Here is a 13,608-nt window from a genome sequence, read left to right on the forward strand (position 1 = left end):
CCAGACCGCTCCCATTCCCTCCCCTCCCTCGCTCCTCCCATCCCAGGGAAGGGTGCGCGCGCCTGCCCCTGGCCCAAGGTCACGCACACTGACCCTGAATTTAGGGGGGCGTGGTGCTTCAGGGAGCGAGGGGCCTCCACCCACTCACCGAAAATTCTCTCAATGAAATAAACAATGAATGACATATAGCTAACCTAACGAGCATACAACCCAAGTATTGCAGGACAATCTAGTAAACGATGTATGTTCAGTATTGCATGACCGTAACATGTTAATTATCCATACATGTTCTCTCTCTCTCTCTCTCTCTCTCTCTCTCTCTCTCTCTCTCTCTCTCTCTCTTAATACTAATGCTATCCTGATCTGGCCAAGAGTTATCACCGGCCTCGTTGCGTCTATCGGGCCTTCCTAGTTTGTCATCAGCCGTAAATACTTTCGTCCTTAACTAAATTATCTGCCTAACTTTCTCAATAAAAATCAAGTATTACTAAGAAAATACTGGCTATCTATATTAGTCATATGTAGGTTAATGTAACAAAAAAGAAAAAAATATATACAAAAAGGCGATATTGGGTTTGGGTCGTTCTAGTGTATGGTCGTATCTGTGTGTGCCACCTGACCCTCGACCCACGACCACGACGACCATCCCCTCCACCCTGCCCTCCCTTACCCCACCGCCGCGGTGACCCACATCCCAAAGCCAACACTTCTCGTCAGGTTCACTCATTAATGTCCCTCATGATCCACTCGCCCCTCACTCACTGGGAAGCAGTCCTCACACCCCTCACTCCCTGCACGGTTACAGACGGTCACCACCAGGTCATGTGGTCGTAAAAGAGATCGCCGACAGAATGCATCTTTCTAAAAAAAAAAAAAGAAAAAAAAAAAAAAGAAATGGAGAATTTATACTTGGACTTCTAAATTCCAGATACAGGTGGATTTCGACAGGGACGTATGTACTTACCCAAAAGCTCCTCCCGCTGCCCGTGTGTCGTGGAGGCGACGCACGTTATTCACACATAATATTCTCAGTACGGCACACAGATATGAAGTTCACTACACACCAGAGCCAGACGGCAGCCACTGACACAGACGTCGCGCACTGCTCTACCCAGAAATTCCAGGTCAAAACTGGCTGAGCGGCGACTAGAGGAACATCTCACCCTGACTCACTTTGGCAACTGAGCCGCGGGGAAGAGGAGGCTCCGTGGCGCACTAAGGGCCCGCGCCGCCGACTCTTGGCGGTACACAATCAAAACACCTGTTTTTCCCTTCCAAGTATCAAACACATGTTGAACCCTAGGATTGTTATAGTCCAAGCAAATTAAAGGCCTGATTTAAACAACACTGATCTAGTCAGAAGAAATCACGGCTTTAAATGCGTAATGACTATGAAGCACATGTACACATACAGTTCACTGCCATGACATTTGTACTTTCTCACTGTCATAAGCACACGAGTAATTACGCATGGACAAGCACGACTAAAAGACATTCCTTCATGTAGTGAGCGTCAACCTCTGCACACAGAATGAGATGGTAGTGCTGTTGAAGTGCTCTCGGTAACACGGCAACTGTTCAAAGGAAAGATCAGTAACTGGAAGCTATCTCGTTCACGTGAAATTAAATAACACTGATCTTTAAAAGTTGTCAGGGATGTAACAAATCAAGACAAGACAACATTTTTCTTTTTCAGAGAAGTGGAGTGACATGACAACCAGTATAGGTGTCTATTTATTGTTTCAATCTTCATGACAACGAGATATTCTTGGCATCGTGGTTTCCAGCAATTATCGCTGAGTGTCTCATAGGTGCTGATAAGCAGGGCTGACATCACGAGCGTAAATTCCCTTTGTGCTGGACCAAATGCTGTTTAGGCCTATGACAGGTACGGCTCGCAGGCAAAATTTGGTTGAACGGATTTTTGACCGCTAACGACGCATCACGTTTTCTTTACTACTACTACTACTACTACTACTACTACTACTATTTTTTTTTTATTTTTTTTTACAAAGGATGATTATCTGGTAGGAGTCGACTGACTACAGCAACAAAACCATCACCCCACTTATTTACTCAGAATTTAGACGATATATATATATATATATATATATATATATATATATATATATATATATATATATATATATATATATATATATATATATATATATATATATATATATATATATATATACAGATAGATAGATAGATATAGATAGATAGATAGATAGATAGATAGATAGATAGATAGATAGATAGATAAATAGAGAGAGAGAGAGAGAGAGAGAGAGAGAGAGAGAGAGAGAGAGAGATGGATAGATAGATAGATATAGATATAAATATAGATATAGGTATATAATGAGGAAAATGATACACAATAATTGTATGGAAAGGCACGTGCACGGGTGCTGTGAATCTATTAGGACGGAGCGCCACAACGCAGGCGCGCACACATGCACCAGGCTTTACTTCCCGAGCATGAAGACCTTTCAGTATACACAGTGTCAACATGGCATTCTGGTTGGGCTTCACTACGTTTTTCACGTCTAAACGTCAGTGGAGGTTTTGTCCGGCCATCGGAACTACAGTTACCACATTGTAAGGATAACTAAACGACTAAAGAAGATTAGAGGATTTTATCTTTGTACACAGCAAGTGTGCCTTCGTCCAGCTGTCTGATGTGGAAGGAAGCCCGTAAACATATCATCAGGTACCTCGGCTTGTGGCGTCAGGTGAGGCTACCTCAGCGTTCCCCTGCCATGTCTCCAGGACCAGCTCCCCCGACTCCCACCGGTGCCTGCAGGTTGGAGAGGCTCATGCAAACGTGAGTGTTGCCCTGCTGACTTGCATCTGCTATTGGTTATGAGGATTTTCTTTTTATCATCTTTAACGGTGCTTTCGTAAGTTCTCTCCTCGATTTCATTAACTCGACTTCGCTCACGACTAAAGGAGATTTCATCCCGACTGCTACTCGACACTAATCCCTATGTTTATAGGTCAAGTGCAAAGTCGGCATTCTTATTAAAGCCAGCCAGCCAGCCATGTTCCAGCGTCAGGTTAGAAAGATGGGGTCAGACACTCACCAGAAGCTTTCTCCCTTCGGTTCCTCTTACTTAACGTATCAGAAAAAAGAATGAATAAAAATAAATCCAAAATGTGAACAAGGCATATACGTGTATGTATTTTTTTTTTTTCGGGCTTTGTTTTGTCTAACAAGTGGAGCCTGTACACTAGTTAACGCTGGTTCCGAATTCGATTCTGAGGATATTGAAATCAAGAATATTAGATAAATGGTTACTATAGTATATTTCATTAACTAATTTAAAGACCATACCGTAAGGGAAAAAAAAAAAAACATTCAGGTACACTTATAGCTATTTTCAGTCACATTATTGTTTCTAATATGTGACACACAACTTTTTTTTGTAAGAGGGACATTAGCCAAGCGTTACAAAAAAAATAAATAAATAAATAAAAAAAATATATATATATATATATATATATATATATATATATATATATATATATATATATATATATATATATATATATATATATATATATATATATATATATATATATATATATATATATATCCATTGAAGGCGCTAGTTCCTAGAGAACAGAGAGGACAGCCAGAAGAATATCGGAAATTATGAGAAGTGTCTTGAAATCTCCCTCTTGAAAGAGCTTAGTTCATAAGTAGAAAGAAATACAGAATCAGGCAGAGTTCCAAAGTTTATTACCAAAAGGGATGAAAGACAGAGAATACTGGCTAACTCTTGCATCAGGGAGATGGGCAGTAAGAATACGGGTGAGAGGAAGTTAAAAGCCTTGAGCAGTGAGACAGAAGGAAGGGGGAAGCATGCGTTTAGTAAGATTAGAATAGCAGTTAGCGAAAAAGTAACGACTGAAGATAGTAAGGGATGCAATCTTGCTGTAAAGGGAGAGAGGCTGAAGTCAGTTGGTTGGAGGAGAGGAATTGATAAGACGAAATGTTTTGAATTCACCTTCAAGGAAAACTGGTGAAGACGGCTCAGAGCTCCTGGCCTTAAAAAAGCTTCTTTAACGAGACACGAGATTTAGATTAATAGAAAAGAACAGGCTGTGCATGGCCAAGATATTCATTGTAAAAAAGGGGGACAGTTGAGAGTCACTTTGGAAGAGGGGATAGTTGATGGATGGAGGAATTGTTTTATGAGGCACTAAATGATAGAGTTTGCTCTAACCCAATCTGAAATTTTAGATATGTAGATCAAAAGTCGGACTTTCTGTGGCTTCTCTGCGTGAGTTGTATATATATATATATATATAGAGAGAGAGAGAGAGAGAGAGAGAGAGAGAGAGAGAGAGAGAGAGAGAGAGAGAGAGAGAGAGAGAGAGAGAAATAAATAGATAGATAGATAGATAGATATAGATAGATAGATAGATAAACATAGCACAGATTAGAGTGACGCTACTCCAGACGGAAAGTACAATGATCCTAGTCCCAAAAAGAATAGCCTTGAAAGTTGAAACAATGAGTGACTTCAATCGCAATGGTTCTGTTTTAAGATGTGATCTCCATTATTACAATGACCTTGAGGTATGTGAGTACACATGCCTCAGCCTTCCTTAACTAACCGTTGCTGCTGTTACTTAATAGCCATATAAAGGAGAGGGGTGTGGAAAGGTGACATTCCAATAAAAAAGAAAATGGCTTGCTGAAGTCATTTCACGCGCTTACATTCCAGAGTCAGGCGCCATTCCTCTTCCGGATTCCTGCGAGGATGCTTGGGGCGGACCGTCGACCCTCGTTGAGTGACGCAGCCTCGCAGGTCTAGTCAAGTTAGTGACAACAACGGTGCTCACCATACTTCTAGGAGGGGCATCTTCCACAACCTGTTGTAGTTTTTAAAGTGTGAGCCGATTAGTTGATGAATGAGTGAGGAGGAATAATATTCAAAGGCAGAACTCTGTAAGCGTAACTTTCGTGCTTTCTATACACCAAAGAATATTTGCTGCTGGCGATAGGAGTTGCAGGATTATTTCTGCTGTTCACGCTGCTTCTAACTCTTAACAGCGGCTGAAATTTATTTCAGAATTCGAGGCCTTTTAGTAGAGTCTATTCGCATTATTTTTTTTTTTAAAGAATCCATGTGAAGCCTTATATCTTCCTTCATCAACTTACAAGAACTCCCCTTATATGCATATTTTCGGTGAGGCTCGTGCGCGTTTTAGGATCTCACGCTGCACTTTTCATCGGCACTACCTCTACTTGTCTTCTCAGAACACAAAAGTAAATGTAAAGCACATAAAGCACATGAACGTATGCGTGTGTACATCGTGCGGTACTCTTAAATACCTGGTTTACTCTCCTCTGAGAGAGAGAGAGAGAGAGAGAGAGAGAGAGAGAGAGAGAGAGAGAGAGAGAAAGGCACGCGACAAGCCTACGTGAAGGGTGTCCTGCCGCAGAGTTCATTTTGGCCTCGTTGGCCTTGTTGGCAGCGAGTGGTGCATAAAGACCCTTCGCCCCATGTAAAGATACAGGACAAACTTCAGAACGTACTGAGTTATCGTTATTTACTTTCTTTGAATATGCATTTCCACGCCACCCTGGAATATGCTTGCCGCGTTTAATTGTAGATGTAAGTTTTATTTGCACCTTCGTAATGAACAGTGTTAAGTTCTAAATGTTGAAGCTTACACTACATGAAAAAAAAAAAAATAAATAAATAAATAATATATATATATATATATATATATATATATATATATATATATATATATATATATATATATATATATATATATATATATATATATATATATATATATATATATATATATATATATATATATATATATATATATATATATATATATATATATACAAGGAATTAAAAAAAAAAGTCTAGAATTAAGAAGTCTGTATTTCAACCGATAAATCTGTAGTGTTTTGAAGTGTAATAATTATAATCGAGATGGAATAATTTGATAAACAATATAAGAAAAATTTTAATTATTTACTTGATTATAAATTAGAGAAAGTATTATGATGATTACACCCTAACAAGTATACATGCCCAATACGTAATCTGTATATAAAGCTGACAGCTGGCAACAACAATAACAATCAAGACCAAGACCAATAACAATGTCGGCCCCTAAGCAGCTTGACCCTTCCGTCTGCAAGTAAATTTTCCCTTGTTGCTGTTGCACTAATGTCTTGATTTGAAGGGAGTTAAGTATTAAAGCCACATTTGCTCATATGAGTGATAATGGAGACAAGCCAGTGTGGGAGTGAAGTACAGCAGGTGGAGGTGTGGAGGAGGATGGGCGGGGCTGACACGCTTCACCCTTTCACCATTCTTTTTCATGCCATACTTAGGTGGTTTCTGGGTGCAGGTCTGTTTTAGACCTTTATGTCTTATGTCCAGATTTACTGTATCATTAATATCTCCGTTTTGTGGTGGCTTCTGTGGCTTGAAAGTCATATTTACATTCTAAATTTGTCAATTCTTTGTAATAGGTCTGCCTCCTCCCACCCCCCACACTTCCCCTCATAGCCCAAATCTCTTAAACAAGCTTGAGCTGGTGGGGGAAGCCAAATTTGGACTTTCATGAAAAAAAAGTAAGAATGAGACACCATATTTTGAAAACGGGAAATTTCTAGGCTAACACTTTATGTTGTGGCCTTAGTAATGCTTTAGTACATGGAACAATGAACTACATGGCCTCCTCGATTACAAGCCACCACCAAAACCATATGTTTGTCTTTTGCCATATAAATTTAACTAACTGTCAGTCTGGTCCAAGTGATAATCAAAAGGCTTCTTAAATTTAAATGTAATCATATGTTAAAAAGTTTATAATCCTGGCATCCCCCTAAAAAAATAATAATAATAATAATAAATTATGCTATATTAATCTTGATGGTGAGCAACAACAGACTGTCAAGATGGCACGTGAGTTAAGATTTGGAAAACCGATTGGGAAACCTGTAGCAGACACTTGTGATCATTGGCTGAAGTAATGGCATCATGTGTTCTGTCAGGCAATGTACATAGTGTATATACATTGAACACCACCTCATCTCACACAAACAGTAGGTGTGTGATGGTGGGCTTAGGCTACCTCATTGTAGTGTTCAAAATTTTCTATCATTGATAATATAATTTAATAGATGAAAATGAAGTTATAAAACTTATAAATAACAGGATCTAAGATATGGGATCAGCTACACATATGTACAGTCTGTTACAGTATTTGTCTTCTGCAATTATAGATGTATAGATCTGATCTGACTATTTTTTTTTCTTTCAGTGTGAAAGTAACTCCTGGGGCTGTGGTATGTCTAGAAGCAGATTACTATGGTGAAATTACAATTGGGTCTCGCACAGTTATTCATCCCAAAGCTCGAATTATAGCAGAAGCAGGACCCATCATTATTGGGGAAGGGAACTTAATTGAAGAACAGGCACAAATAATTAACAGGTAAGAAAACACCATGATGTTGCTTTTAGAATATATTCTGTATGCACTTGATCAAAACAACATAATGGGAAGTACTAATTATATTGTGAATTTTACTTCTTTTTTACTCAGTGTCATTATGGGTCAAATATAGAGTGAGGAATATTATATCCATAGGTATGTTCATGAACTTTTTTTTTTAATGTTCTGTTTTCATAAGTGTAAAAGAAAACTTTGTTTATGTAGCGTGCACATATAGTGCTGTACAATTATAGGGGAGGAATGTAGCAACTCCACTGCCCATCATGAGATGTACTTATGCAATGGAATTGCATCACATGGTGCAGTCATCTTCAGGGAGAGGAAGATCAATAGCCTTGGTTGGCAGTCCCATCAGATAAAGACATCCAGGGAAGGGCACCTTTTGCCCTAGCCACATGCTGAGGAGACTCCCTTATGGGCCCAAGCCCATAAGGGAGAGTAAAAACAGACTAGTAAATGATGATGATGATGGTTAAACTATAGACTTGCTTCCATGATTGTGTATCACTTTTGTGGGTGTTGTGTTACAAAAATAAACATGTGTTCTTGATAGGTAAGCTGTGAAGCAGTCTCAGTGAAGTAAACAGTGTTCCAGTTTTCTACATGGAAACATATACATTTGAAAATGATTGGAACAAGTGGTTACAACAGTGTTCAGAATTAAAAAGAAAGATTGGATAAATGCATGTAGATATGGAAACAGGAGCATAGCTCAGGCCTTGTACACTACATCAAGGTAAATACTTACTTACGCACAGCACTTCATCCATGTGTAGGTAGATATGGGTATTTGTGGAGTTTGCTGGCTGTTTTGCAGTCTTAACACATCACTATCTCTCATGTTTTTATAGATGTTAATAAACATGTAATGGTGGTTGTGTAGAATTCTCATAGGAATGAGATTGTCACTCAGCTTGAATCAGAAAGTATATTCTGTGTGTGTGATTGATGTGTATTTTTCACTGTATGTGTGTGGTTGATTTATATTTTTCACTATGCTTATCCCACAGATTGCCTGAAGGCTCAGAGCCTCAGGATCCACCACCAGTAATGGTTATTGGAAACAACAATGTCTTTGAGGTGGATAGTTACTGCCAGGCTTCCAAAATTGGAGATAACAACATTTTAGAAGCTAAAAGTAAGATAATATATTTTGTTAATCTGTATTTATAAACATTCATCAGAATATATGAATATGTATTTTTTGGAGCTACAAAATGCATTTTTTTTTTTTAAATATATACTTTATAGAGTTCATTTGAAAATTTAAATAATGACTGGCTCTCAACAAGGACTGTAATTTTGTAACAGGTCACATTGGCTGGGGTGTGGAGCTGACCCGAGGATGCGTCATTGGTTCCTTATGTTCTCTTGTTTGCCCTCAAACTGTTCCTGAAAACACTGTAATTTATGGAGATGAGCTTCACCGTCGATCTCAAGCAGAGAAGCCAGCAGTGAGTGCTGATTTATTTTGTCAAGAATTGGAAATACATAACAAAAAATCAAGCCTTTCTTGTTATATAACTCTTAATAGTTATTAATTACATATATGTATGCACACACACACACACACACACACACACACACACACACACACACACACACACACACACACACACACACACACACACACATATATATATATATATATATATATATATATATATACAGTAAAATCCCTCTCATCTGGCATTCGATTATCTGGCAGCTTCAAGTATCCGGCACATTTTTCCCCGAGCCTTGAAATGAATAAAAAATCAATGTGTACTCATAAAATCGATTAAAATTCCCGCGTGAGGCATACTTTGTCCCCTCACCACCAGAGTGCACTACTTCGCACCACCCGCGGCCCACTGCACTGTGTTTACTCAGTGACTCAATCCTGCGTGTGCACTGTTTATCACCTGACGCCTTCATCATGCCTAAAGTTGTAGAAAAGAGGAAGCGTGTTGTGCTTACACTTAAGCAGCTGATCAGATCAGCTGATCTTTGTTATGGTAAGATGCGTGAGTGTAGGGTGGTGATTGTGGACATAATTTCACTTCTATTCAAGTATCCGGCATGTCGGCGGTCCCGTTGATGCCAGATAAGAGGGATTTTACTGTATATATATATATATATATATATATATATATATATATATATATATATATATATATATATATATATATATATATATATATATATATATATATATATATATATATATATATATATATATATATATTTGTGTGTGTGTGTGTGTGTGTGTGTGTGTGTGTGTGTGCTTGTGTTTGTGTGTGTGTTAATTTATTCATATTTTTACCAGTTTAATTTGTGTTTTCTCTCTCCTGCAGTCTCAAGGATTGCAATTAGACTTCTTGACCAAGATCCTACCAAATTACCACCACCTTATAAAACCTAGGAAAAAAGTTGCAGCATAATGACATCAAGATGATCATCACTTACAGTTTTGACTTGTGTGGATTATTATAGATGAATGTGGCAAGGTGCTCTTCATTTTGAATCTTCAAGTTACTTGCATAGGTACAGATGAAAAAAATAGCCCAGCTTGATTCAGTTGAATGCTTATTCAGTTATAGTCTATGGTTAAGTGTACATCTGAATTATGAATTAATGTTTTATAATTAGAGATATCCTATTCTTCAGTACCTCATCACATTTCTTATATAAATGTAATTTTTAAATTCAAATTATTATTTTTCTCAAACTTGTAATTTATATAGTTTACTGTTACAAAATTATGCTTGTGTATCAGATATGTACCATGAGAACAATGTGAATACTCCTCTTCTCATACTGTAATACATGTTCATGCTGCAGGGAATATATGTGGATGCAAATCAAGGATTGCAACCTTGCTGTCTAGGAGTGGCTGGCCAGCAGGTCTCACACCTTGTGTGTGTGTGTGTGTGTGTGTGTGTGTGTGTGTGTATAGCAAGCAGATTTTCATTACAAGAAATCAGAAATTATCTGTGCCACACCACATAAAAGATAATAGGCAGGCAAGATGGAGAGAGAAAAAAATAGTGGTAACAATAAATTAAATAAATTGAAAGAGAAACTAATAAAAAAATACATGTGGTGTTCTCAAAGTTGATAATTTGTCTTCGTATGTAATTATTCTTGGTATGACATAATTACACTCCATTTCATACATTCTAGTTTGCTTTATTATTTACGTAGCAATAAATGTAAAGAAAAATAGTGCATTTATCAAAATATATCTTATAATTACTTTGATATTCAATTGTTACATTTCAGTTTATATCCCATTACCCTCACCTCTTCAATTTGAAGCCATTATGCACACATGCACATATCATAGAGTTCTTGCAATGCATTCATAGTAAAAAGAGATTTATCTCTGTCTCAGTGATACATAGCAGCTTTATTTTGCCTTTGTTAATATATATATATATATATATATATATATATATATATATATATATATATATATATATATATATATATATATATATATATATATATATATATATTTACACTACATGTGTTTTAATACTTGTTCCTAGGAGTTTCCTAAATGGATCAGTCCACAGCCAGACAAGCAAGATTCAGAAAGCCTCGTATTCATACACTGTCCTTAAACAGAGTTCTCTTTTTTACACCTCTCATCTTGAATCAAATGTTTCATCACCTTGAAGTTCACAGTCTAATTCTCAGCCCTCATTATTCTTCACTAATAGTATCTTCTGCAGTCATGTGCATGTTTAGTTGAGTCTATCTTTATCAGGTTGAGATCTCTTTTTCAAGGTAAGTAGGAGTAAGAATACAGTCCCTTCATTCTGCCACTTTCAGAGCCTCTGAACATGGTATGATTTGGGCTTGAAACCAGCAGACAGATCTGGTTGGATTCAACCAGATTGGATCATGCATGGCATTGATAGTCAACCTGGTTGCATGACACACCCCAGGGTACATGGATTTTTCCAAGGTACTAGGAAGAAATGAAGTATGTGGAGGGAGGGGTACATAACATGGCCAGTGTGTATGAGAGTCCACAGCATGAGATGTTTTAGGAAGAAAAAACTGTCATGTAAGAAATCTGTTTAAACTGAAATTAAGTATTAGAAATTTGTTTATTATATTAGTATATTACACTCGGATACAACTTGCACCTCAGGTTTAAGATGACTTTGTTTTATTTATTCATTCACTTATGTTTTATTTTATTCATATTTATTTATTTATTTATTTTTATTTATTAATATTTATTTATTTATCAATTTAGTACCTATGTAACAATCATTTAGGACCAAGTAGCTACTTTGTGCTTAAGACAGAGACCTAATACTTTTATTTAGACATTTTCAGTCTTGAAGCTAGAGAAAAACATGAAATATTAATACATTCTTCTGTAATTAGGTAATCATCCTAGGTGAAAAGGTACATTAATTTTTTAGAAGATCCTAGGAGGAGGCATGAACTTAGAAAAGTTTGGGAACCACTAATGTATATCATGATTGTGGTCCGTACAACTGTCTGACAGATAGTGAGCAAGCAATATTTGGTTTTCAGATCCACCAACTCAGCAGGTTCAGACCACACTGCACCAAGTGTGTTGATTGACGCCAATTGTCAGTTTTGCCACTAACAGTATTGTGAGAGGACTAACATCATGAACTGATGTGCTTTGCAAGTAAACAGTTTTGAACAGAATTCATCAAGCTTCACAGAGAAAAAAAATACGAGCTCGTATTTGTGGAAAATAAAAAGCAAAGAATATTTGAATTAAAGTTAAGAACTACTTGAGATCTACAGCAAGCACCCTTCATTTTAGGAGGTTTAGCTAATTTACCAATAGAGTGCCAATTGACTGAAAAATTGGACTTTAATAATGTGCTTCAAGAATATGTAAGCAAAAAGCATGGAAGAGAAATTTTTGAATTGCCTTGATTGACTAGACAGTTCATTTTACTCTGCTTTTTTCATAAAAATTTTTTTTTGTCTCCAATTACAAGTGTTTAGTTAAAAAAAATCTTATAGGGGATATTTTCTCAATCATGCAATAACTTGAATAAGATCCATTCTTAACAGTTAAACCAGCCCCCTTGTGAAAGCTAAAAAAAAAAAAGTGGCAAAACATTTCTTTTAATTGCCAGTCTTTTGTCCATTTCCTTTTTCTCTTTCTTCACATTTTTACAGCTACTGCAGTAGGTCCCTGCAAAAGCAATTTTCATCCCAGAGCACCATCATGACCTTTTATAATTTCCTATTCCCAACTGAATTGGTCTTGAGGAGTGGTCAGTTTGTGTGTGGGTGGTGGATTCCTAACCAATCAGCTTTGATTTCCAAACTACCCTCCTATGGCTTTGATCCTTTATCTGTAGCTTCATCTCAAGTTTCCTTTCTGACCGTTCTGTTGCTGCTGTGGTAGATGGTCACTGTTCTTCTCAAATCTATTAACATTGGTGTTCCTTGGGGTTCTGTCCTGTCACCCACTCTCTTCCTATTATTCATCAGTGATCTTCTAAACTAAACTTCTTGTCCTATCCACTCCTATGCTGACAATACCACCCTGCACTTTTCCACATCTTTTCATAGATGTTCAACCCTTCAGGATGTAAACAGTTCATGCAGGGACGCCACAGAACATCTTACTTCTTATCTCTCTAAAATTTCTGATTGGGGCAGAGCAAACTTAGTTTTGTTCAGTACCTCAAAAACTCAATTCTTCCATCTATCAACTCGACACAATCTTCCAGACAAGCATCCCCTCTTCTTTAATGACACTCAACTGTACCCCTCTTCTATACTGAACATCCTTGCTCTGTCCTTTACTTATAATCTAAACTGGAAACTTCACATCTCATCTCTAGCTAAAACAGCTTCTATGAAGTTGGGTGTTCTGAGGTGTCTCTGCCAGTTTTTCTCACTTCTCCCAGCTGCTCTTATACAGGATCCTTATCTGTCCACATATGGAGTATGCTTCACATGTATGGGAGGTTCCACTCATAGTGCTATCTTAGACCAGGTGAAATCAAAAGCTTTTAATCTTATCAACTCCTCTCCTCTAACTGATGGTCTTCAGCCTCCTCATCACTACAATGTTGCATCTTTTGCTATCTTCTATCACTATTTTCATGA

The 13,608-nt window shown here is 37.3% G+C and overlaps 2 protein-coding genes across 7 annotated transcripts in view; one reads left to right on the forward strand and one right to left on the reverse strand.

The window, feature by feature from the left end:
- LOC135101471 (epidermal growth factor receptor kinase substrate 8-like) overlaps positions 1–1,187 on the reverse strand; it is a 104,810-nt gene extending 103,623 nt beyond the window's left edge. For 2 of the 4 annotated variants that reach the window (XM_064005464.1, XM_064005460.1), the window contains exon 1: positions 965–1,187. The gene's annotated coding sequence lies outside the window, so the exon portion shown is untranslated. The remainder of the gene's footprint in view (positions 1–964) is intronic. The other 2 variants (XM_064005467.1, XM_064005463.1) reach the window with 1 other exon arrangement.
- Positions 1,188–2,542: 1,355 nt separating this feature from the next.
- On the forward strand, positions 2,543–10,881 carry LOC135101475 (dynactin subunit 6-like). Of its 3 annotated transcripts, none has more exons than XM_064005487.1 (5): positions 2,543–2,827; positions 7,309–7,479; positions 8,511–8,638; positions 8,812–8,954; positions 9,837–10,881. In XM_064005487.1, the coding sequence occupies exons 1-5, from the start codon at positions 2,682–2,684 to the stop codon at positions 9,921–9,923; spliced, it is 675 nt and encodes a 224-aa protein (XP_063861557.1). In that variant the 5' UTR covers positions 2,543–2,681; the 3' UTR covers positions 9,924–10,881. The 3 variants fall into 3 exon arrangements, with proteins under 3 accessions (XP_063861557.1, XP_063861559.1, XP_063861558.1); XM_064005489.1 differs by lacking the exon at positions 2,543–2,827 and adding an exon at positions 6,055–6,177; XM_064005488.1 differs by lacking the exon at positions 2,543–2,827 and adding an exon at positions 7,003–7,094.
- Positions 10,882–13,608: the final 2,727 nt, after the last annotated feature.

Source organism: Scylla paramamosain, chromosome 6 (genome assembly GCF_035594125.1).
Source record: "Scylla paramamosain isolate STU-SP2022 chromosome 6, ASM3559412v1, whole genome shotgun sequence".
NCBI classification, from domain to species: domain Eukaryota; kingdom Metazoa; phylum Arthropoda; class Malacostraca; order Decapoda; family Portunidae; genus Scylla; species Scylla paramamosain.

Bases quoted from the DNA above. Each gene is read 5' to 3' on its own strand.
- LOC135101475 (XM_064005487.1), top strand. From the start codon at position 2,682: ATGTGGAAGGAAGCCCGTAAACATATCATCAGGTACCTCGGCTTGTGG. The intron at 2,828-7,308 runs GTGAGTGTTGCC...TTTTTCTTTCAG, and splicing joins TTGGAGAGGCTCATGCAAAC to TGTGAAAGTAACTCCTGGGG. The intron at 7,480-8,510 runs GTAAGAAAACAC...CTTATCCCACAG, and splicing joins CAGGCACAAATAATTAACAG to ATTGCCTGAAGGCTCAGAGC.